The sequence below is a fragment of the Typopeltis vanoorti genome, chromosome 20 (assembly GCF_054136105.1).
Source record: "Typopeltis vanoorti isolate ZY-2024b chromosome 20, IOZ_Tvanoo_1.0, whole genome shotgun sequence".
NCBI classification, from domain to species: domain Eukaryota; kingdom Metazoa; phylum Arthropoda; class Arachnida; order Uropygi; family Thelyphonidae; genus Typopeltis; species Typopeltis vanoorti.
Window position 1 is genome coordinate 80,032,898 of NC_143568.1, and position 27,327 is coordinate 80,060,224.

At 35.6% G+C, this 27,327-nt stretch overlaps 1 protein-coding gene across 1 annotated transcript in view; it reads right to left on the reverse strand.

The window, feature by feature from the left end:
• LOC150095593 (trimeric intracellular cation channel type 1B.1) overlaps positions 1 to 27,327 on the reverse strand; it is a 155,446-nt gene that overhangs the window by 36,218 nt on the left and 91,901 nt on the right. The window contains exons 3-4 of the mRNA XM_090409760.1: positions 13,565 to 13,749; positions 8,626 to 8,713 (exon numbers count right to left, since the gene is read on the reverse strand). Coding sequence (XP_090265886.1) covers positions 8,626 to 8,713; positions 13,565 to 13,749 — 273 coding nt within the window. The remainder of the gene's footprint in view (positions 1 to 8,625; positions 8,714 to 13,564; positions 13,750 to 27,327) is intronic.

A 27,327-nucleotide genomic window follows, 5' to 3' on the forward strand; every position in this document is an offset into this window, starting at 1 on the left:
AACAAGCATGTTTACCCAAAGTAGAAATTATGTCAACTTTCTGGGGTAGATAATGATGTGATCGCACACGAAGGTATCTGTTGGTGTATGTGGGTTTTCTATAAATAGAGATGTTCAGTTTTTCTGACACATGAGGTAGTTTTACATCCAAGAATGGGAGAGAATTGTTAGTTTCCAATTCTGAGGTAAATTGTATTCTTGGATGTGGATTGTTCAGATGGTTCAGAAACTCCTTTAAAGAATCTAGTCCATGACTCCAAATTAAGAAAACATAATCAACATATCTTTTCCATAACCTTGGCTTTAATGAAGGAATTGAGTGCTTTCTCCTCAAAGTTTTCTAAATATAAATTTGCTAATATAGGAGATAATGGGTTGCCCATGGCCAAGCTGAAACAGATGGGTCTCAGTGGACGTTTTCCTTATGTATTTTAGGCAAGCCATATAATCAGGGGATAATAGGATGAAGTGAACAAAGAGATAATCTCAGGTCTCTAGGAAATTAAATTCCATAGTTCTCAGGAAACTGTTCATATGATTATGAAGCTCACAAGTTGGATTCCTTTCAAGAATTGAGTAGGTGTCTGTTTGTAGTAGTCTTGTTGTTGCAATCTTGAGTATCCAGGATGACAGTCGTGTTACCTTTGTCTGCAGGGAGAATTATAATATCCTTATCTTTCACAGCTTGACGTTCTGCAATAGTAACATTATCTATTGGAGGTTTTACACTGTTAACTGTGAGGATGGATTTCATATGAAGTAGTTGGCTTCTTCAGGTTGAAAGAATGAACTTGCTTTTTCTATTTTTCTGAGTAATAGTTCTTTTGGAATAAATCTTGGTGACATAAAATCAAAACCCTTATTAAGAATATTCTTTTCAACATTAGAAAGATAGTAAATGGATTTGTTAATAATAAATTATCAGAAGAGAGCTGAAACTTAAATTTGGATGATTTTTGCTGTTCTAACCGCAAAGCTTCAAATTTTCTAATTAATATAACTTTGTTGGTGTTCTGAAATTTGATGGATTATATATATATATATATATATATATATATATATATATATATATATATATATATATATATATATATATATATATATATATAAGATAGCGTTTCTCAACTTTTCTAAGGCCAAGAACCAGTAAAATGTTGAAAACAATTCTACGGACCACTAAGTTACAGAGGCGTAACTGGGCGAGGGGGGAACAATCCAAACCAGGCAGCACTTTTTTGGCGTTTAAGAAATCTTGCCTTACTGTCTATAAAACAATTTCTATATATATATATACAGACATTGAAATACTAAGAAGAGTGATCAGAGCTTTACCCACCTTTACAACGAGTTGCCCTGGTGTTGCACTACCTTTAAACTTGAACTATGTTCAGGCGCAAACTTAACTGTTTTGCTTACTTGGGAGGAGTAAAAAGAAACCAAGTTTATAAAATTACTTGGTATCCTTAATATATATTATCCCCAAGGTAAAAATCTTTCACATCTTTATCTCATTCAGAGTTTCTTATTCAAAGTAAAAGCACCTTGTAGCAACTTGCATAGGTAAAGTTGATAAGGCTCTGTATTACTAAAAACCTTGGTATTTCAGGGTCTAGCTACTCAATGAGGAGACCTCAAAAAAGGTTGAAACCGGTCTGGATAGTGACCCCCCCCCCACACACACACACCCATAATGTATAACAGTATACGTCTCTTAGTGAGACGTGTTTTACATTATGGGAAATACTAAGAATACTGATCAGAGCTTTACCCACCTTTACAATGAGTTGCCCTGGTGTTGTACTACCTTTAGACTTGAACTACGTTCAGGCTTAACTGAACTGTTTTGCTTACTTGGGAGGAGTAAAAAAAAAAACAAGTTTATAAAATTACTTGGTATCCTTATATAATGTAATTACTCCAAGTAGCCAGAATATTTTTCATTATAGGGCTACTTTTTTCAGTATGCTTTCATTTATCTTCTACATTTTTACCAAACTTTTCTCATGATTTCTGTTTAGCATTTTTGTATTTTTCGATGGTATCTGCTGACTTAGAACTTTTGATTTTTTTTTTCTTCTTTTTTTTCTCAGAACTGCCAAAAGGCCTACCATGAACACAGGATTGCAAAATTTCACCAGATTTCTTCCTAGCTGAATCAGTGTTTTCTTTAGATTTTGCTAATTAAGTATAAAATGGTTAATTTCTTATTTTCAAATGCTTTAATTTTTTTCATCAATAATATTTGTATATTTGAATCTACAGTTCAACCCTGAAAGATGATCAACAGTGATAATTTTGTTTAAAACTTTCATCTATATTATTTACATATCTGATGTTGGTTTCAAGGTATAATCCTTTTTATATCCTTCTTCTAAGACAGCGTTTCTCAACCTTTCTAAGGCCAAGGACCAGTAAAATGCTGAAAACAATTCTACGGACCACTAAGTTACAGAGGCGTAGCTAGGGGAGGGGGCAATCCACCCCAGGCTGCACTTTTTTGGCATTTAAGAAATCTTGCCTTACTGTTGTTAATTATCGTTGTCTGGACCATTGTTAAATTTTGTCGTCTGTGCCATTGTTATGTCGTGTTACTTTTCCTAAAATAATTTACTTCCTCAATGAATTTTCCTCTCTAGAATAACTGCAAGACTTACAAAATTTCCCTGACTCTAATATCTTACGTGTTCATTCTATAAGGAAAGTAAATTCTATATCTCTAGCCGATTCCTAATTTTACTCACGTGCTTACCCTGACTGTTAAAGATTATTCCTTACTAAAAGAAACGAATCCTCTAATTTCTTTCTGGGGCCATCTCCTCTTCAGATATTGACAAATTTATTTTTTAAAGCTGCGCCAGCCAATATCTTAGAATAGAGGGGACTCTTATTCAGGGAGACTTTTCCAGACTCTTGGTGCACATAGGTGAATAAATTTAGTGCTTATACTCATAAATCAAACGCTTTACTGTGGCTAAGTAAATTCTGGGTTGCAGTCGTAACCTCTATAACAACATGTTATACCTTTCTTTCAACCCCCCCCCCCCCACTATGGTTCAGATTAATGAGTGGTAGTTTTGGTTCATATCACAGGCAAAACTCAGGTATAGAAGAAAAAACATATTTATTGGAATCTAAAGATATAATATACACTTAGACCAATCTCACTTTCAATTAGTTCAATGACATGCTAAATCAAACTGTATCAAACTGATTAATACTCTAATGCATGAACAATAAATTCTTCTTTTAAGTTAGAGATTAAACACACATAATATACACATTATACACTTCTAATCAATATTCTACCTACTATGTTAGTCTTGCATATTAAACTAGTCACAATCATCTATAATCATTCCAGACAATTTGTCTTATGGACATTAGCCACTGCTAAATAATCACTTAAAGTTCTTAAAAACTGTCCATACTCGATTATTACACTGCAATGTGCCGAAATACAAGGAATTTCGGCACATCGCGAGATCTCTGACAGTGCCTTCTGGGAAACGAATGTGCTTCGCTTTCCGAGATTGCCAATGCCTAAGGCCCACCCGTGACCTTTGGACTATTGTTTACATCTAATTTACCCATTCATTGTATACATGATGCATTCATATAATACTAATTTATACACAAAGTTCTTTACATGGTATTACAATTCTACTAAAGGGAGGTAATTCTATTTCTATTTACAGTTAGTACTTTATTTATTCTGCTCGAGTGCAAGTTTTTTTTTCTCAGCTATTTTTCGGACTTGTTAAATCCTGAATGAATTGTTTCCTTTTAAAAGTTCTTCTTTCAGGATGTAACACTGTCTATAAAACAGCAACTGAGTGACGAAATAGACTTCGACAATGTCGTCGACGATTTTGCGAACAGAAAAGCAAGAAAAATAACATTTTAGAATGTTAGAATTAAAGTTTTACTTCAAAAATAAACATAGTGTTTTTAATTTATTTTTCTATACGTCATTTTGACTTTTTGTAATTTTTTTAAAAACCTGAGTAGGAATTACCAACATTTCGGAAAACTGTGTTATTTATAACATAATAAATCTAAAGCATGTTTTGAATACATATGGAAACATAATTAAAAATCGGAAGTAAATGATTAAAAGTGTATCATTATTGAACAAAGTTTTAATTTTTATTAAACAAATAAAGAATATGATCTAATTATGTTACTACTTACTTTTAATGAGATGGTTGAGCTTCTCTGCCCTTGCAGAGTTGCTGGATATCTGGCTCAATATTGGTCAAATTCAGTCGAAGACAATTTCTGTATTTTATTTTTATTTGAAGGAGCGATGAAAATCCTTTCTCACAAAGATAGATGGTAGAGAACTGCATGGCGATTTTCAATGCTTCTTCAGATAATTCGGGAAATTCACTTCTCACTGAATGCGAGATCCAAAATCGAGGCAAACCAAGATCATGGAATTGCATTTTAAGCCCACTGTCACTTGAAAAATCAATTAACTGTTCTTTTTTCGATAACGAAAGGTTGTTCTCGTGACTGCAAGCCTGAAATGGATCGTGAACCCACAGAAATTTCTTATAAAAGTTATTCGGAAAATGTTTCAAAATTTCGTTTCAGATTTTTGAGGTGGTCACAAACCCTTTTGAGAAACTCAGAATCAACAAAAAATATAATTTTTTCACTAAAAAGGATTCCAATGTTGGAAAAGGTGCAAATTGTCTGTCTTTTACATAATTAATCCATAAAACCAGTTTTTTCTTGAATGCCTTTATTTTGTTGTAGGTATCAAGAACAGCTAAGAATTTCCCTGAAGGGAGAGATTTAGTTCATTTAATTTCGAAAAAATGTCTGAAAGATAGGATAGTGTTTATTACCATGCTTCATCAACAAGGAGTGATTACAATCAGAATTACGTTCATTTACAAATAATAAAACTTCATGCTTTAATTGAAATAACCTTGTTAGTACTTTGCCCCTTGAAAGCCAGCGAATTTCAGACGAATTTCAGAATGAAGCAAAAGTTGTATATATAAAAGTTGAGCTTTAATAAAATTAACTAGCTTTACAGCATTATATAGCACAGTTTTAAATTCTGGTGGCATTACTTTGGAGGCTAACGCTTCCCTATGTATGAAACAATGTACCCAATTCATATCCGGAGCTACTTCCAACCCCACTATGCCTACCTGTAAGGCTGCAAGCTCCATCCAAACAGGAGCCTATACATTTTTCCCACTGGATCCCTTTGTGTATTATGTAATTATTGAGAGTGTGAAATATTTCTTCTCCAGCTGTTCGGGATGGCAAAGTTCTACAAAACTGAATATCATCACGAATATTGTTATCATGTGCATATCTTACATAGCATATTAACCGCACATCATCTGTAACATCAGTAGGCTCGTCTATTTGTAATGCATAATAAGGGCTCTTCTTAACTCTTTCGATTAACTGAGATTCTACATCACACGCATCATTAATTCTGCGACCGACAGTGTCATTTGAAAGAGGAATCAAATCAACATCTTTTAGTAACTTGTTGCTAAACATCGTTTTTACCACATCTTTTATAGCTGGAAGCAGCAAATTTTCCCAGATAGAATGAGGTTTCCCTGTTTTCGCTATGCGCAAACTTAAGAGATAGGATGCTTTCAGTGTCTTGCTATTAATGGAATCCATAGTCCGCGCGGTTAGCCTAGTGGCTGTGTGCTTCGCAACCATATGACTGGGGAAGGAGTGTCCCAGGTTTGATTCCCGTCGAAGACATGAGGAATTTGAGGATCTTCCTGAGCAATAGACAAGTTAGCCGGTCTTGGGCATTGGCAGTAGGGTTTTTTCCGCCAGTTTATCTGGCGTTTTTCATCCCGCAAGCAGGCAAACCGGCCCGTGAACACACATGGATCTACAGCCATAAATACTTACCCCCCCCCCACAAGGGGGCTCAACTAACCCCAATAGGGACGGGGAGAAAAAGGGAGGAAACTCCATACGAATAAATAAATAAATAAATGGAACCCATGGCCAAAACTATATCTTTCCCATGATTTAATGTCCCTAAGCGTCACAGAAAAAATTCAATTGGCTTATTTTTCACATCACAATGTTTAGTTTCTAAATGCTGTCGGAGTTTTGCAGGTTTCATGCACTCGTTCAACAACACTTCATAACACAAAACACATTGAGGCTTCTGTTCACTTTCATCTCCACACCAAGTAAACCAGAATTCAAAATATGAACTGTAATATTTCCTACTGTATTTTTTCTTTGAACTGCTTGTTTCTTCTTCTTTAATAGTATCAGATTTACACACTGTTACAACACTTGTATCACAATTAGGATTAGCATCACCTGTTTCATTTGCCCTTCTTTTCAAAGTCTTAGTTCTAAGCTACTTTTCCATTATTAAAAATGTTTTCGAAAAATATATAAATATATAATACTGGGGGAGGGGGGTGCTTAAGGATCAAAGCTGTATAACTGAGAGGAGACCTCCACATAGCCTTTAAAGGAATGCAGAGAACCGACCAGGGCTTCTGACCTAATGTTCAGTCCACACCTTCTCGTGGTGCATTCTGTTGGGTATCTACCTGGATACTGAATGAATGAGGATGAGCTGGCAATCTCAGGTGGTATGGTCACTTAAACAGAATGGGTGATGAAAGATTAGCGAAACGTGTTCTCCGCCAGGTTGGCAGGAAAATGACCCAGAGGAAGACCAAGATATAGATGGATTTATAAGGTACAAAAGTGCCTTAACAATAGAAATATAAGATCTGATCTGATGTACAGGATACTATCATATCCTGTACACTCCTTGAGATTACATGGCAGGAGTTTGATGATGATAATACTGGGGTTAACGCAGGACACACTTTGTTCAAGTATCACTTAGTACTTCTCAAGATATACTGAGCCTTGGTTGAAGGAGGGAAACTTTCAATAATAAAAAAGCAATAAACAACAAGCCATTGGTTGAAATGTGGATAACATATGTTCACTTCAAATCTGACATAACAGCAAGGGAGGGCAGAAGCAATAAAACCATATTATTGTTCACTTCACCTCTCTTTTATCATTGTCATTCTGCTGCTACAAATTTAGCAGCAGAATGACGAATAATAAAAAGGGTGATGTGAACAACAATATAGTTTTATTATAATAAATTTAGTTTTAATAAATTTAAATCCTTTATCCAAGTGTGAGCAAACAAAGTTTGCACCTGAAAGTATCTTCAGGACTGCGGTAAGGTAGTACAACACCGGGCAACTCGTTGCAAAGGTGGACCAAGCTAACATCACTCTTATCTCAGTATCTCCCATAATGAAAAACACATCTCCTTGCAGATATGTATAATGTTATGCATTAAGGGAAGGGCCACTACCCAGACTAGTTTCGACCTTTATTGAGGTCTCTTCAGTGGGAGTCAGACCCAGAAGTGAAGATACCAGGCAGAAGCAATAGCGAGGTCATGTTTACCTATAGGAGTTGCCAAAAGGTGTGCACCTTTTTATTAAATTACTCTGGATTTAGAGAAAGATGTTGAAAGTTTATTTTCACTTGGCTAGACTATAATAAATTTAGTCTTGGTTAGACTATAATAAACTCATTGCAAAGGTGGACAAAGCTAACATCACTCCTATCTCGCTATCTCCCATAATGCAAAATACATCTCCTTGCAGATATGTATAATGTTATGCATTAAGGGAATTGCCACTACCCAGACCAGTTTCGACCTTTATTGAGGTCTCTTCAGTGGGAGCCAGGTCCAGAAGTGGAGATACCACCAAAGGTGGTATCTCCACTTCTGGACCTGGTCCACCTTTGCAACTCACTGCAAAGATGGACCAAGCTAACATAACTCCTATCTTTCCCATCACTATATTGTTTGCTCACACTTGGATAAAGGATTAAACTAAATTTATTATAGTCTAACCAAATGAAAAATAAACTTTCAATATAGTTTTATTGCTTCCGCCTTTGAACATTCTGACGATATTTTTTTTTTTTAAAGTCTCCATTTGATTTCAATAATTTTTACTTACTTATTGAATTTGAATTTGTTTAGATAATTAAAAAAATAATTAAATAAATATGTAATTTAAGTCTGCCTGCGGACCACAGGTTGAGAAACACTGTTCTAAGATAATTACTGAAACAAGGTTTTTCATTGTATTGTGAGGTATATTACATTTGGCAAGGAATTATTTGTCACCCCATATTTTACCCAAGTGTAAGCAAATAGTTAGGAATGAAGTATCTTTACTATTATGCTATTTATAGAGAAAAGTAACTGATTTCACTTCAAGCTGCCTAATGTATCCCATAATGCACAGCACCTGTTCTTCTCAGGGCTGTATTACCCTCATGGTGAGATTTACTATCCAGACAATGTGAGAGCTAGATCTGTAGTGACAGTGAGAGCTACCTTGATTGCAAAATCATATTTCTCACATAAATAACAAAATGGAGTACTGTCATATTCTTATTATAATTTAGATCTGGAGTAGCTATAAAATTTTTCTATAAAATAAAATAAAAAATTTAGATCTGGAGTAGCTATAAAATAAAATAAAAATGTTAAATGTAATTTAACATTTTTAAGTAATCTAAATTTCTAGTTTAAATAAAACAGCAAGCGTTACTTACAAGCCAAGTTGCATAAATTCAATAGCATTTGGAGTCCATACACCTCTCAGAAGTCTTTCTAGAAGCTTTAAAAATGCTGTGCCATTTCCTATACAAAAAGTTTACTCTTGTTTAAAAACTTATTTGAAGTATCAGCACAATTAATACTTAATGGATGTCTCATGACACCTCTAAATTTCAATTTATGGTTGTAATAACATTCAAATTTTTAATTTATTTAGAAGGAAGAAATAAAGTTTTTGGCTCACTCATATATTGAGATAAGGCTAAATCAATACAAACCAAGAATTTTTTTTATACTTTTCTTACCTCCTATCTTATATCAATGATGAAAATTAACTAAACATTAATTAAAAATTAAACTTTCATTTCTTATCATATGAACTCCATGCTGATATGCAGTAATATTTTGGCTATTCAGCACGCTACAGATTTCAGAAATCCAGTCAGTCAGTCAGATGAAAGAACTAAAAAGTAAAAGCAGTGCTTTCAGGATAGCTAGCTGACGAAGGCCTTGGATAAACTCAAATAAAACATAACTGTAGAAACTTTCAATTAGGATAACTTGTCTCTCTCTAAATATAATAATTAATGCTTTATTTGTTTGTCACAACAGATGTGATGCAATGTTTTTACAAGTTCTGCTCATATCGCCAAGAATGAAAGAGACAAGCATCTGCAGCTCATGTATGCAGTGAAATGCTTGTCACTAATACTGAACATTCTATGTTTGAGTCCAACTTAAGCCATAATTTATTTTATTTTTAAAAATTGTATTTATTTGACTGGAAAGGAAATTGCTGGCTTAAATATGCAAATATTATTGAGGAAAAAGTGAAAGAGTTTGAAAATAAGAATTAGAGATGAGAGTGGTAAAATTTGAAGGATGATTCAGTCAAATTAGCATGTGGTGAACTTCTCATAATGATAGAAAAACAAGAATTTGATGGTAGATAAAGATTTAAAGAAGTGATTTATTAAAAGAGGAACCACATAAAAAGTTCCTGGTAAAAGCTGTCTACCTGGTTAGCCATGTGATTATCATATTTGCTCTCTAACCAACAGGATGTGGGTTTGAATACCACTGTGAGTATGAATGTTTATGATTGTCCTTAGGTGTGAGATGAATTTAAATTATCCTGTATGAAACTACCACACCTATCGAAGGCCTGAAGTGGCTTAAAAAAAAATTCCATGTTTGGTTTTTAGAGCAGGGTTTCCAAGACCAGGTAAAAAAATGAATAAAAATACAGAAAAAAATTTATGAAAATAGAAAAAAATGAAGGAAAGTTGTGTGTCAAGTAGTTAATAATATTATGAAGGAGAACATAAGTTATGGAAGCTACTCAAATTTCAGTAATGGAGGAAAAATGTACCAAAGATAAAAAGAGATAAAAAAAAAAAAAAAGCTGAGGAAATTAATAAAAAAACAATGGTAGGGACGAAATCACAAGGGCATACAGATTAATACTTGATGTAGAAAAAACAGCCAATGAAACCTATGTAGAAAAGAAGAGGAATAGATGTTAGGTTTCATTGGCTGTTTTTTCTACATCAAGTATTAATCTGTATGCCCTTGTGATTTCGTCCCTACCATTGTTTTTTTTATTAATTTCCTCAGCTTTTTTTATCTTTGGTACATTTTTCCTCCATTACTGAAATTTGAGTAGCTTCCATAACTTATGTTCACCTTCATAATATTTATTTGCTGTATTCTTTCCAAAATCTTCCCATAACTTTTATTATTATATGTAGAAAAGAAGAGGAATAGATATTTGATCTCAAATGCTGAAATATGGTGTATATTTTGACTTTTACTACAGCAAACTTATCAGGACCAAAGAAGCAGTCTGTTATAAAAGGTCTGTAACTCTTTTAGCATGGCACCAATATACAGAGCCTTAAATGGTGTTTTCTGGGAGTATGCTACAGTGAGAGTTGACGGTACATATATTTTGCTATATCATTTAGAAAGCTTGCTCAACGTTTTCTGGATTGAATTCCAGATTGACTGCAGTAGAGTTCTCAGAGTACCAATTTATAAGAGAGGAAATAAAAGTGAATGCAAGAATTATAGCTAATGATAAATTTCTTTACTGAGTGTTCCAGGATAGATTTATGCAAAGCCGAGCCAGGGTCAGAACAGATAGCATTTCCAATCTCCAAACAATAAGTCATGGGTTTGAATCCTATTTTAATTATGGATGTTTATGAAGGTCTTCAGGGGGAAGATGAATCCTGTGTATTTTTTTATTGTCATAATGCCATCAAACACCTATTTGGCTAACCTTTTCTCTCCCATTCTGTTAAAGTGAGAACATTGGGTGAGATTAACCAAGCAGTTTCAGCGTGAAAAAACCCTCTACCTCCATATGAGACTGGCTAACTCATCTTTAGACCAGATAAAGTTCCTTATGTCATGGACAGGAATCAAACCCCGGTCTTTCCGACCAAAGGGCTTCATCTATACTGACAGAGCTACAGAGGCTCTGCTGTAAAAAGTAATCAGGGTATTATTATTATTATTATTCAGGCCTCCAAGGAGTCAAAAGACTCATCGAGGGAGGTCCTTCCTAAGACATAAAGTCTGTCAAGACTCACTGAGGGGAGGTCCCCCCCTGAGAAACACAAAGTCTATCATACCACTCTTTAAACTCACTGACCGTTCTCGCTCCCACCACTCCATCAGGCAATGCATTCCACGGCTCAACCACCCTCCACACAAAGAAACCACTCCTTACCCTCTTGCTCACAGTTTCCTTTCGTAACTTCCAGGGATGGCCTCTTGTCATCACTCCTTCCCGCTGATCAACCAAGCGAAAGAACTCCCCAGTGTCAACCCTGTAACCACCTCTCAACAGTTTAAAAGTCTCAATCATATCACCTCTCCTTCTTCTATCCACCAAACTCTGCAGTCCACATTCTCTCAGCCGATCCTCATAACTATCCTTGTACAGTCCTGAAACCATCTTTGTCATCCGTCTTTGTATCCTTTCCACAGTTAATTTATCCCCTTCAAATCCTGGGGACCAAATCTGAGAACAATAGTCCAAGTGTGGTCTGATCAGAGACTTATACAATGGAATGATAACCCTCTTATCTCTGCAGGTCAGTGTCCTTCTCATAATAGCAGCAATCCTCTGTGTTACCTTCACCACCTTTGCAATATGTCCCCTAAACTTCAGGTTTCTATCAATCATCAACCCCAGATCTCTTGTCTCCCCTACTTCCTCCAGTATAACTCCTCCCATAGAGTATGCAGCATCCCATCGATGTTTCCCAAACCTCAAGACCTTACATTTTGCTGCATTAAACTGACACCCCCATTCATTTGCCCACATATCTAGCTTATTTAAATCCTCTTGCAGGGCTACCACATCTGCACTATTACTAATAATCCTTCCCAGCTTCGCATCATCTGCAAACAACTGAATATCCCCCTGCAATCCACTGGCTATGTCATTGATATAAAGGTTAAACAATATAGGTCCTAGTACTGAGCCCTGTGGGGACCCCACTTGTAACCCTCTGCCTCCTGGAAACTGCTCTACCATACACAACTCTCTGATACCTATCAGACAGCCAATCCTGAATCCAGTTGACCAATCTGACATCCAGACCCATGTGCTGCAACTTAAATATCAGCTTATCATGTGGCACCCTGTCAAATGCCTTCGCCAAGTCTAAGAAAATTGCAGTATATGCCTTTCCCTCATCTAATGTTCTTGTAACTTTATTATAAAAGGCTAGCATATTGCTAAAACAAGAGCGTCCTTTCACAAATCCATGTTGATTCTCACAGATAACATTACCCTCATCTGCCCAATGCTGTACACGGTCCCTCACTACTTTCTCCAAGATCTTAACAACTACTGATGACACACAGACTGGCCTATAATTAGACACTTCCAGTCTGTTACCACCCTTATGCAATGGCACTATCTTACCTTCCTTCCATTCCCTGGGCACCTTTGCCAAAGCCAGACTTTCATTGAAAAGCCACGTTAAAGGTACTGTCAATTCCCTAGCACATTCTCTCAAAACTCGTGGCGAAATACCATCCAGTCCCACAGCTTTACTGACATCCAGAGTACTCAGTATCTGAAACACACTCTCCTCCTGTACCTCCAGACCTCGTACCAGTCCTATCCCTCTAGCATTAAAACTGAGTTTTAATGCTAGAGGGATAGGACTGGTACGTTCATAGTGTTCATTGAACAATTCCACTATGTCCTCTGCATCAGTCACTCTATTCCCATTTTTATCCCACAATATCATTCTTCCACAGTCATTTCTCCTCCTACTGGCCACATAGCTAAAAAATTCCCTAGGATTTTCTTTGGATCTTAGGGCCAATCTCCTCTCATATTCCAGTTTCGCTTTCCTTACCACACTAGTCACTCTTCTGGCCTGTGTCTTATATTCCTCATGCATCTCTTCACCTATCTCCTTATATCTCTTCCATAGCCTCTTTTTCGCAAGCAATTCCTGTTTAATATTGTTTGTCATCCACTTTACTCCAAATTGCGTCCTCTTCTTCACTCGTGGTATACAACTTACCATTGCTGATAACAAATATTCTTTCACAATTTCCCACACACTGGTGATATCCCGGCATTCCAATTCCTCCCTCCATGAAACTTCCCGAAGTTGACATCTAAGACTATTATAATCACCTGCCTTATAATTCCACATAAGTTCCCGTCTCTTTGATACTCCTGCATGTCTATTCATGTATATTAATGTGATTTATGCCTAACTAACTGACTACATTTAAACTTAATGACAACTCTTCTATTACACTGTTCTGATCCCTCTCCCCATCTTTCTTTATCTATTTCAAAGGTAGTAATATCTAAAAATAATATCTGTTCATTTTCTTATTCCCTACATAATAAAATCTTACACTTAAATAACTTTGTGTCCTATAAATATTTACCTTTTACAGTTCCAATGATAACCATAATCAGATAGCCATTGGGATAAATTTTACCAGCATGAAGAACACCATCGTGAACTTTTTTACATCTAATAACTTCCTTCATTACAGCTAGCACCAGTTTGATGGGTAAAAACTTGCATACTTTGTAACCAACATCAAAAGGAGTGTAGAATATTAAATACCTATTCAAAGGCAAGGGCATATATTACTGAGGTATGCATATCTTTAAATATATACATACATACATACAGAAATATTTACTAATATTAAAAATGTATATTCCTATTCATTAAAAAAATATTAAAAAATAAAACATCCTCAAAGTCAGCTGAGAAATTGATAACAAAAGTTGAAGTTATCCGAATCAAATATTTCATACCAGTTTGTGAGTTATTTTGAAAATGTTTAAAAGTGCAATTTTCTTTTCTTCCAAAGACATCTCTACACATCACATTATTTGAATGGATTTGGATTCAATTTGATTCAACCAATTTGTCATGATGTAAAAAATTATTCTGTAGAGTGAAATTCAGTATAAATGCATTAAAATGAGGGACTCAAATTTTTGCACACATAATGAACATATAATTTCAATCAAATTTGGAATATTTCTGGGTTTTTATGTTGCTTAGGTATCTAAGTTCATGATAAATCAGACTGCCCTGTTTTACTATAAAATATCAACGAACATATTTATGACCCATCCCAGTAGCGCACTCAGGATTTAATCTTGGGGCAGGGGGCGCGGACAATTTGAGAATACACACTACGCATCGCATATGACCTATGACTGAGGATCTACAATGATCACTAATTCATAAGTAGTATAGAAATAGAAGAAACAGCATAACATAAATAAAAAAATTAATTTTAATTAGGAAAAGATTTTTGGAAATTTTTTTAGTATTTTTTCCCTTTTTCTTTTCTTTTTTTTTTTTTTGGGGGGGGGGGGGGAGAGATGCCCCCCCCCCCAGGGAAGGGTGCCACTGATCCATCCTTTCTTTTAAATTTTCCACTGTTGTATTCTATTTTGATGCAAACTGAAGTTCACTTTGAAGTACCCCCCCACATACTTATCCCATTTTTCTTTCTAACAAACTCATAATGTATTTATCCACAAACAGTGGTCTTCAAGTCGATCTACTACATCAATTAAACACTTCTATTAATATCAACAATACATTTCAAACCAAGACTAGTAATACTGCTTTCCATAAAAAAATAAATTAAATTAAAAATATTGGCCTTTACACATTTCCAAGCTTAAAATATAAAAATACTACAGTATCTACCATTTATTCAACCACAACAGGAAAGCAATTTGCAATTCTGATAATTAAAGTACAGTTAAAAGCTGCTGTACTGGAAGTCGGTTGACATACAAGGGTTTGTTAATTAAAGGGGCACTGATTTGAAGGTTGGATAAACAGTAGATTACTGTACATCCATAGCTGCTAACAACGTTATGCTTGTATGAGCTCAAGAAGCCCATTGAAAGCTTAGTGCAGGATATGGCAAGCACACACAGTTGCCGCTTGAAGAATGGGTCTGAATTGTGTGGTTCCACTCTTATATGCGTATTTTTTTTTTTAAATAAATATAGTGGAAATTTTTTTAGAGATTTTGTGAATTTGAAAAAACTTGCAAATTCGCAGGAATGTCATGAATGCATAAAATATATGTAGATACTAGTCTATTTTATCATTTACTACCATAAAATATACATAAATCTATTATAAAAAATAAAAGAGCTAAAATTTATCAAAACTTACACACACAACCACTTATAGACCATACATGGGCATTTGCAGTTAAGAGAAATGTAAATAAATGTAGAGATGCAGTATTAAATCATAACTGCATAAAATAAAAAATTATAACGATTCATTCATTAATGTATAGGCTAGGCTACCACGAAGCAACGTAGGCTATTGATCTAGGCTATCATAAAGCAATCATATTGCTGCTGCTTCATTATCAATGCATGAATCATTATACCTATAAATAAATATGAATGATTTCTTTTTCACATTATCTTTTCATTTCTGATGTCTAGTGTTAGTAATATGTAAAACATGTATAGTATTTTGTATCATATAAGACAATACTGATGTAGGTACTGACAGATATATGATTCATCTTGTAAACAGACGACACAAACTTACGGTATCGATAAATAAAGTACATTACTGTAAACGTATTTTCTCTTCCTTATGATTTTCTTTAATAACATTTTCTTTTATCTAGCTTACTTTATTGTAAGAATATAGTACAGTGTGTATATATACAGGGTGTTCGGGATAAATTTGACATATTTATAATTAATTATATTTTTCCGTAAGTTACATGTATTAACACACACTTCTCTTCATTTAAAAGTTTGGACCCTTCTTCATTCATATACAAGATGTCAGAAAGGATGGATAGCTGGAACCCACCTGAATCATGGAAGAGAATAACTTGTATCATGATGATTCGTGCCCGCCATCAAAATAAGGATATTACGACTGCTGCCCAATGCTCCCTGAATACAGTAAAAACAATCAGGCATGAACTAGAGACTTGCAATGGTGACTACGAGGATGTAGCAAGAAGAAAGATCCCTAGCAGACGATCTGATTGCGTTCGTACAGCAGAATTCCTCGCAAATCTGCAGGAACAGGTGTTGAAGAACCCTGGCATTGGAATTCGGGCTTTGTTCGTGGAGTTGCTAACTGTAGTCAAGCCCTGGATAACAAGGGTAGCCAATGGTAGGCCGTATGTATGGCAGCAGGATTCGGCCCCTTGCCACACCTCTGGGAAAAGTCAAAAATGGTTGTCTGAAAATTTCTACGACTTCACCAGTCCAAATGTTTGGCCTCCAAACGCCCCAGACCTTAACCCCATGGATTATTTTGTATGGGGCGCAGTTGAAAAAGACACCAATCGCACTTCCAGTAATACAAAAGCCCAGTTAATGGATAAAATTAAAACAGTTTTTGCGGCCCTTCCCAGGGAGACTGTAGCATCAGCTTGTTCGAGGTTCCGAAGCAGAATTGAAGCTGTGATCGATGCTAATGGTGGTTATTTTGAGTAAATCTTGTTGATAGTATTGTAATTAACTCTGCCTGTAATGTTTTTTTGTCAATTCATTAAATTTAATAGATACAAAGAAGATTTTCTTTTTCCTTACGAAACTGTCAAATTTATCCCGAACACCCTGTATATATATATATACATACCACACAAAATATGTGTTAATCGACTGTTATTGGTAAGGCTTTCAGTCAACAGTAGGCTATTAGTAGTTAAGTTTTTGGAGAGTCAAAAGTTATATGCAGATTTCCAAACAATGAGGTGGGTTGGCGTCCCTAACTCCGCATTGTTCAAGGGTCAACTGTATTTATATATCACATGGACAGCCAATACTTTCTCAGATATTTATTTCTAAGAATCAGTAAGAAAATGAAGGGGAAGCCCCCCCCCCCCCCAAATTTGCTATACTATAATGAACTATAACATATTGCTGTGTGTCTCTTCAGGTTTGCTACAACAAACCCCTACTGTACTAAGTAAGCTTTCATTGCCACAGACTACACAGTATTATCCAGTACATCCTTTGAGGAACTATATCAAGAAATGATAATGGTGTTCCACAATGCTGCAATTGCAATTTTACTTTCTTGTTTAACCTGCAATGCTATTGTCTCATTTAATTTGCTTCATTAAGTAATAAAATTTTCAATGGTATTTTTCACATATATAAAATCATATTTTTTTAAGATTCCTCCTTTCTTTGTGTCACCTTATAAAATTCAGAATCTAGCCAATGCTATGATATCTTTATTCTGCAAATGTAGGAATGAATGAAATGCTCAATTTCATTTGCAGAATGCAGCTATGCTAGAACATCAATGTTAAAATTGTCTGGTGAAAGATGGCTGTTATAATTCACTGTTCTCACTAAACTTTGGAATTTTCAATCCTCCCCAAAGCAATAAATTTTTAATAAAGGAATGATAAGCAAATGTGATTAATGTGTTTCTTTAGCATTTTAACTTTTCCAGTAATTCTTTATACACCTTAGACCCCACAGGGTAACGGTGTGCATTATGTTCTCCATGTAATCAGATACAAGCACTATACAATGCTATCACTGATACTATCGATGTGAAAATTTGATTAAAAAAAGTATCCTGCAAATGACATGCATGTGGAAGTTTCAAAATTGTTTTGCCCATTCTAACATTTTGAAAACAACACAGAACAACTCATGATAGAACTGTTTCAAGCAAAATAGTTTAAAACAGATCTACCATATTCCAAAACCAACACCACAATTTCCGCTTTTTTATTTATTTATTTTCACAATTGCTGCATTGTGAAAACATATCTGAATTACAAACTCCCCCCCACCCCCCAAACCATAAAAACCTAGGGCACTACCTTTCTAATCCTGTTAACCCTTATATCTTCATGATAAAAGCATAGCATGCCGACAATATTGAGAGGGAGATCAATCTCCAAATTCAAATATATTCAAATTCACAAATCAAGATCAGATGAATGGTCACTGTTTTTTCATTTTTCTATGGAAAACAAAGCCAGACTGAAATGAAATGAAATTCTTCATTTTTATCTTTCCATCTTGAATCATGTAATTTATAATAATGTAGTGGCATTATTATAAATGCTCCACAGAGCAGTTGGAAGAACAATGAGATAGTGCGCCCAGACTGCAAAAGACCTGAATTTGATTCTGTTAACAAAAGGAATCTTTACACGATATTGAAAGTGTTTTTTTTTTTTTTTTAGTATGATTGAATGAAGAATGAACAAAACTCATTATATTAGATTTATAGAATCAACTACTGTTCTGAGATAAATAACTTGAATAAACTTATCTTCTAGATTTTGATCTTGATTACATCATGGTCTTTTGGGAGCACACACACACTGCATGAAAACAACTATAACACTGTACCAGCTATAATATGTATTACCAATTAACCTGCCTAGTCTGACCTCTTGTGATGCAAAAAATTAATTCTTTGACATTCTGTTATTAATCTTTGTAATTATCTACCACTTCATATTAAATTAACAATTCACAGCTTAAAGTCCTGTTTATTCTTTGTCTCAATTCCTGTTTAATTGTACTTAGTCTGAATGTCCCGATGAAATTAAATGCAAAGATGTACAGAATTATTGGAGAAATTTCCACCTGACATTATAGTCCTTTTTAGCCACATACTCCATTCGGCTTTAGTGTTGTGACAAAATAGGTCTACCTTCGAAAACAAGGAATGGCTATGGGCTCAGCAACGTCCTCTTATCGCAAACTTCAATGCAGAAACATTCACGCAGAAAGCTCTTGAATCCATAATTTTACAACCTGAGATCTCCCTTTGATGAGTAGATGATGCATTTGTAATTTGAACATATGGCTACCAATCCTTAAATGCACATTTCCCTGTCATTTAAACAGGCCTTTTGAGCAAATGACCTTGCTCAACTCTTTAAAGAACCTGTCTAAGAAATTTTTTTCTAAGTAGGGAATGGAGGATGGTTGCCAATTTACTGTGTGATGTTCTTAGAGGATGTGCAGTATGAGTCCACTTTTTTCTTCCCTTTTGTTTTCTACATTGCCTATGTGTTCTTTGCTATGGATTGCAAAACTTCTCCCAGTTTGACCTATGTACAACTTCCAACAAGATCAGATAATCTTGTATACAACGGGATGTTTATAAAATGGAACTTTGTCTTCAGCAGAATATAGAAAGCTTCGTAAGAAGTGAACTAGTTTGAAGGCTGTTCTGATGTTGACTTCCTTTAATATTTTGGCAATTTTTCTTGATGCACTGCCAACATATACTACGGATACCGTGCTTTTATAATTAATTTCTGGGTTATCAAGGGATAGTTTGTCAGGAAACAGAAGTTTCTTGAGTATCTTTTTTTAAGTAGCCATTTTGAAGAAACTGATTAAATAGGATTTGAAGTTCTTGTTCTCAACAAAAATTAGGTATAATCAAAAGAACATACTAAGAAATGTTTATAAAGACTGTTTATACTATCCACAATTAGGCATTGGGGTGCATCTTGTTTGTGAATTTTAGGAGCTCCATATATTCTGGGTGTTTTTACATGAAAAAGCTTGAGTTTGTAAAGTTTCTTTTGGCATGGCTATTAAATTATTTAAGGAATTGACAACATATTCTGGAATATTAATTAAAAGAAACTTTAATAAATACTTCCTATATTTTGGCAATGTCACATTGCCATCTTCAATGGGAACATACAACTATGACACGTGCACGCAGACACTACAAAAAGCAAATGACACAGAAGAGAGAAACTACTGTTGTTCCTAAAGTCCTAATGGTGCCTCCTAGCAGGCTATACTGGGCTGCCTTGGCTGTTGGGCTGATGTTCTTGTGATGCAAGCTTCCCAAATTTGGGGCAGTCTCATGCACCCAAATTTGTTGAGGCTTGGAAAGTTTTTTTAGAGCTGAGGCTGATTCTATGAACAATCTTTCATATTTAAACTTGCTGCAGTGTATTAACGTGGCTTTCTTCCAACGTATTCTGTGGCAGGTATCCAGAGCATGGTTTGCAAGTCCAGAGTGGCTGTACTGGTGAAACCGAATGTAGTCTTTATGTTCTGAAATCCTGACATTTGCTGTCCTGCCTATTTGGCCAAAGTAGGACAGTTTACAGCTGCAAGGGACCTGGTATACCCCAAGTAGGTCTAGGGGGGAGTGGTTGGTCTTTGGTGGAGCAGATAAGGGATGCCAATTTTTTATATGGTTTGTAACAAGAAGTTAGGTCATATTTTTTTTAAGATTTTGGTTATTTTTTCAAGGTGTCCCGGATATAGGGAAAGGTGATGGATTTAGGTAATCTTTGTTACGAAGGGGGGGGGGTATCTGGTTTTAATATTTGTTGGATTTTTTGGGAGTTGTAGCCATTGGCTAAGAAAGTATTAAGGATGTGCTGTAGTTCAGTGGTTAGGGTACTGTCACCTGAACAGATTAATTTTGCCCTGTTATATAGTGTTTTTATAACCCCATATTGTTGTGTGTGTGTGGGGGGAGGGGAATTGTTGGTGAATGTATCTGCCTGTATGGGTGGTTTTTTTTGTAAACAAAGAATACCAAGGATCCATCAGGCTGGTGAGTGATTAGAGTGTCTAAGACAACGGTCTCTCTAAGAAAGAGAGACTGTTGTTTTCCTCTTTTTCCAAGGTGAACTGGATTCTGGGGTTGGTTGTTTAAGTGTGTTAAGAAGAAGTGGAGTGTATCTGAGCCATGTGGCCAAATAGTGAACACACCATCAACGTAGCGAAGCTAAATAGTGGGTTTTTGTGGGACAGAGTTTAAAGCTTTCTCTTCAAAAGTCTCCATAAAGAAGTTAGCCAGGGGTGGGGAGAGTGGTGAACAGATGGCTATCCCCTCTATCTGTCTGTAGATAGAGGGGATAGCCATGGAATCCATTTCACCTTGGAAATAGAGGAAAACAACAGTCTCTCTTTCCTAGACACTCTAATCGCTCGCCAGCCTGATGGATCCTTGGTATTCTCTGTTTATAGAAAACCCACCCATACAGGCAGATGCATTCATCAGCAACCCTCCCCCCTCCTCACAACAATATGGGGTTATAAAAACACTACATAGCAGGACAAAATTAATCTGTTCAGATGACAATGCCCTAACCACTGAACTAAACCACATCCTTAATACTTTCTTAGCCAATGGCCAAAACCCCCAAAAAATATTAAAACCAGATAATCACAACCCCCCCCCCCTTCATAACAAAGATTACACTAAATCATTCACCATTCCCTATATCCGGGGCACTTCAGAAAAAATAACCAAAATCTTAAAAAAATATGACCTAACTTCTTGTTACAAACCATATAAAACATTGGCATCACTTATCTGCTCCACCAAAGACCAACCACTCCCTGTAGACCTAACTGAGGTATACCAGGTCCCTTGCAGCTGTAAACTGTCCTACTTTGGCCAAACAGGCAGATGTCAGGATTTCGGAACATAAAGACTACATCCGGTTTCACCAGTACAGCCACTCTGGGCATGCAGACCATGCTCTGGATACCCACCACAGAATACATTGGAAGAAAGCCACGTTAATACACCGCAGCAAGTTTAAATATGAAAGATTGTTCATAGAATCAGCTTCAGCTTTAAAAAACTTTTCAAACCTCAACAAATTTGGGTGCACGAGACTGCCCCAAATTTGGGAAGCTTGCATCACAAGACCATCAGCCCAACAGCCAAGACAACCCAATATAGCCAGCTAGGGGGCACCATTAGGACTCTAAGAACAACAGTAGTTTCTCTCTTCTGCGTCATTTGCTTTTTTTTTGTAGTGCCTGCATGCACGTGTCATAGTTGGATGTTCCCATTGAAGACGGTAATGTGACATTGCCGAAATATAGGAAGTGTTTATTAAAGTTTCTTTTAATTAATATTCCAGTATACATTGTAAATTCCTTAAATAATTTAATAGTCATGTGTCACCAATGTATAAGCCTTTCTACAAGAGTTTCTTTTGGCAAGGAAGTGACTTTCTTCAGTAATTCGAGAACTTTATTCTTTTGAAAGTTAGCAGGATCACAATCTATGATTTGGGATGTAGACTGTTCTTGTAAAAGTATGTGCATTTTGTTTTCATATTCAGCTAAATTCATAACCACAGTTGGTTACACTGGTGACAACCGATTTCTTTTTTCTTTCTTTTTTGGCATATTGTTTTTGGGAGGTTTGGATAGGATTAGGATGTTGGCTGCATCCAAATGAATGTTACTGACTATAAGTGGAAGCAGGTCATACATTCTCTGTTCAATGGAAGCCATTATTTTCACTTTTGGAACTTGCCTTGGTGTAATGGCAAAGTTATATCCTTGACTTAACACTCCGACAGCTTCATCCATTATGGCTACAGATGATAAATTGACAACGATGTGATCTTGTTGTAATTGTGGTCATTCTGTAGCACTATGATGTAGGATTTCTTTTTTTTTTTTTTTTTTTTCTGGTGCCAGTATTTGACTTTATTGAATTATTCATTTGCCTTTACATCGAAGATGCTGACAAGGATAGCCCACAGCCCCATGTTTAAAATATCACACAGGTTGTTGTTTAGAGCACTGATAGATGCATTTATTGTTGACAGCTCCACACAAGTAGCAATTATCTGTTCAGGCAATAGTGCTACACTCGCCCATTTATAAATATGCTGGGCCTTAAACAAATGAAACTTGCATTTAATTTTGACACAGTTTAATAATGTATTAGTGCCTCAGCACCTCTTTAAGAAGGTTAACCTATTTAGCTGCCATGCCAATTTTAACTTCCACTTACTGAGTTGGCATGCCTTGTATATGATATCATCTCCGTGAAGAATTCTTAAATGAGTAAAAAAGGCATATGTGTTGGCAGTGCATGAGCTTATTTAACAGTATTCATTCACAACACAAAATATAAGAAAATAATAATTATTTATTTAACTTATTTGCTAATATTTTGCTTGTATTATATCCAGTATCTTCAGAGCACAAACTGTTTGTCATAGTACACAAAATTGCAACAATTGTATAACAATGGGACAGAACAATGCATAGAATTAGTCATAATTGGCACCATCTATTGTTGGATGAAAAGAGAGAGAGAAGTATTAATTTGATTTTAAAATGACTGTTTCCCAGATCTTTGGTAAATTGATACAGCAATACTTGATGAGGTTGGAGAATGTTTTAAAGCTTCTGATGATTTCAAAAACAATCTCTCTGACTTATGACAGCACCGTTTTCTCCCATCAGATCCTGCGTGATATCCAAAACATGGTCTGCTAGCCTGACTTGTCATAACAATAGTGGCGAATGTAAATTTTTTTTTTTTTTTTTTTTTTTTTTTTTTTTTTTTTTTTTGTTCCCCAAGGTGGATGTCAACAGTATTTCCTGTCTGTCCATAGTAAGCCAGGTCACAACTACAGGGCATTTCATATACTCCTGTATGTGATAAAGAATGTCCTTAGGTGAACAGATGAGAGTTGCCAATTTGACATGTGGTGTGGAGCTGATATTTATTAAGCACTCTAGATATCTTTTTGGATGTGCCTTGAATGTATGAGATGGTAACAATTTTTCTGTATCTTGTATGTTAGGTAACAGAGGGAAATGCTGGAGAGCATTTAGTATTTTTTCTATTCTTTAGAGATTATAGCCATTGGCAAAAAAAAGTGTGACGAAGTAAGTGAGTTCAGTAGTAAGATTCATCACTGGAATAGATAACCCTGGTTCTGTGAGTTAGTGTTTTTAGGATACCACATTTTTGAGCTGGATGATGGTGTTAGTGCAATTATCTCCCTGTATGTTTATGTTTTCTATGAACAGAAAAAGATAATGAACCATCAGGAAGGCACATGAGTAGTATCTAGAAAGGACAGACAGTCATTAGTTTCCTGTTCCACTGTGAAGTGGATTTTAAGGTGTTGGCTATTTAAATATACTAAAAATGTGACTGGACCATGTGGCAAAAAAGGAAAACACATCATCAACATAGTGCAGTCAAACCACTAGTTTGAGAGTGCTGTATTCACAGCTAGGTTTTCTAAAAATACAGCCAGAAAAAAGTATAAGCATTAATATAACTACAACCAAACTGATGTAAAATTAGCAGATAATCATATTAAAATCTTGTAGGACTATATTTACCTTGGTCAATTAGTGTTAAGGAAAAACAATAAGAAGTTAGTAGAAGAATCAAAAAAGGAAAAAATGCATTTTGGCTGTATAAAGATTACGTTAAGAGATTTACCTATATGCATAAAAAATAGAGTTCTTTAATATATGCATTATTCCACTGTTTATCTATGGAAGTGAGACATGCCCAATGACTAAAATACAGGAAGATAGGTTGTGTGTGGATCAAAGAGCCTTGAAGAGAAGAATGCACAACATAACAAAAAAGAGTGTAATATAAGAAATACTAGAATTAGAGAGATAACTGAAGTAGAAGACTTTGTGAAGTGTTGTAAAGCATGTAAACACAGATGGGCTGGGCATATTACTAGACTGCCAGATGAAAGGTAGACAAAATTAAGTACTGATTGGATACCAACCAAACGAAAGGTCATAAAAGAACAAGATGGAGGAATGATCTACAAATATATGACACAAGATGGCAGATGCTAAAGATAGACAGAACTGGAAAGTTAAAGGAAAAGCATACTTTCAGCCGTGGATAGAAAGAAGCTAAAGAAGTAGCAGGGTGGGTGAAAAATAGCATTTTGTGTGGAAGAACTCCTCATTTTTTAGATGCTGAAGAAGTGATAGATATGATTTGTTCATACCAGGAGAGGGTGGAGGTAAATGAGACCAAGCAGAGAAATCTGATCCTGTCTGGTGATCTATGTATTACTGACTATGTGTGGGAGAAAGAAGGTAAGTGATAGAACAGACTTGAAGCACTCCTAATTGGTGATGAAGCATGAAGAGTGGGAGCCATCCACCATGACCAAAGAGATAGTTTGCTACCCAATCACAAAGGGCGGCAGACCAAAGGATGGCAATTTGCTTTGGATGATCAGGTCTGGCCTTGATGCCAGACTTGATCAAAAACTCTGGAAATGCCAAGAGCAATAGCAAATGTTTCTCTGAAACTTTCCATGGTACATGTCCAGTGGTGGGTGATGTAGTCCAAGAGGTCTCTGAAACTTGAATGATGGTTACTAATTAACCCATGGTCTCTAGGTAGTGGAGAAGTTGACTACTGAGCAACAGCAAATTAAAGAAATTATCCTCACTTTCATGAATGCCTTTATTTCCCATTCTAACCAAACTTCTCACCTACTTTCCAAGCCTTGTTTCAACAGAAAGTATACCAAAGTAATTGAAGGAAAAAACTTGACTCATTGCAGGTGGCTTGCTTCAAGAACCCCCAGCATTATACTTGGGCTATACTGATACATGCATTAAATACAAAACAGTCATCAGTAATTCTAAATCTAACTTCATAAAGTCCAACAGCATAAAACTTGCCTTTTGTCTAAATTGAAGCCTTGCCTTCTGGTCACTTGCTAAGGCCAACAAACAGTACCACTTCTCCCATATCCTTATACCACCATTGTTACTATCAAAATTCCTCTTTCAAACTCAGTGAGTTCCCATCTAGCAACCATTTCACCCAGACACAGTTGCACTGACTTGGAGCATCATATTCCTAAAATCCATGACTTATTTCCAAGCAGTGTATATAAAAAGAGAAGGATAGACTGCCTGAGGGAAGACATGTGGCAAGTGTATCCAGGAAAGGAAATGAGTCTTCATCTTCAATTTTAATGGTAAACTGTATGTGTTCATGCTGTTTGTTCAAATGGGCTGAGGAAGGTGTTTAAAAGTTTGAAACCATAGGTTTAGAAAGTAAAGAAATCTGGCCAGCAAACAGAATCTAGAAAAGAATTCAAATGAGCATTTTCTTTACAAAACTTCACAACACCATAAAGTCTGAAAATTCGAGCATGATGATTCCAAATCTTGTCGACTGTATATTCGTTCAAAGAATGCACACCATCTAGGTTATTTAGCCAGTATTCATCATCTGAATATGCAGAGAAATTACCCTGCTCATTACTCCTCATGAATAAGCTAAATAATTTATTCTGTTCATAACTTATATTCTTTGCCATGAATCCAGCACTTAATATTATGTATTATAATGCAACATCATCAAATTCCTGATATGCAGCCTCAAGAGGTGTATATAACAAGACAGTAGTACCTGAAAGGTAAGATCATCACTAACTTCTTATCAATAATTTTCCACCAAATTAATCTATCAAAACCAAATACTGTATCAATCCACTTAGATCATGGCCTTCTTCTAGGTCTTTTTTCTGCCATCCTGGCAAAAACAAACTTGTTTTGCTAATCATTTCTCCCACATTCAGTTTTAAGTGACCATACCACCTGAGATTAGCTTTTTGCTAATACATTCCTGAATGCTAATGATGCAAAGTTCTTTCCCTAATATCCTCAATTTTAATATGATACTGTCACTGACAGTACTTGTTCATTCTAATATTTCATAAAATGGATATCTGCTATCTCCAGTCTTTGATGAAGTGCTTTATTTCTAACCCAGTTCCCTTATCCATAAGTTAAAATTGGTATGAATGCCATCTCGTATACAGCTAGTTTAGTGTTTTGACATTCATCTCTTATTATCATCATCAATTTCCTGATACATAACTTTCAAGGTGTGTTCAGGCTACTATGACAGCAACACATGATTAAGTTTCCATTATTACTAATCTCCAATCACTAATTTCCCTCCAAATTAGTCTAATACTTGTCAGCACTCCCAATAATTTCGTATCTGACATTTCATTCTTCTAAGGCACTCCTGACCAAACTAATCTACCCATACCTTGGTCTTTCTCTGGGTCATTTTCCTGCCATATTCACATCAAACACCTGTTTTGCTGACCTTTCTTCTCCCATTCTGTTAAAGTGACCATACTACCATAGATTAGTACCTGCTCACACATTCTTGAATGCAAACAATGAGATCATCTGTTCAGGCCTCTATTTTTTCTCACAATTCTTATATCTGTGGTCTCTAGTCTCTGATCAAATATTTTATTTCTAGTCCAACCCTCAGACCCAAACTTAAAACTGGTGTGGGCACTGTCTTATATACTGCTAGTTTTGCATTTTAGCTAATTTATCTCTTATTCCATAAAAATCTATTTAAGTT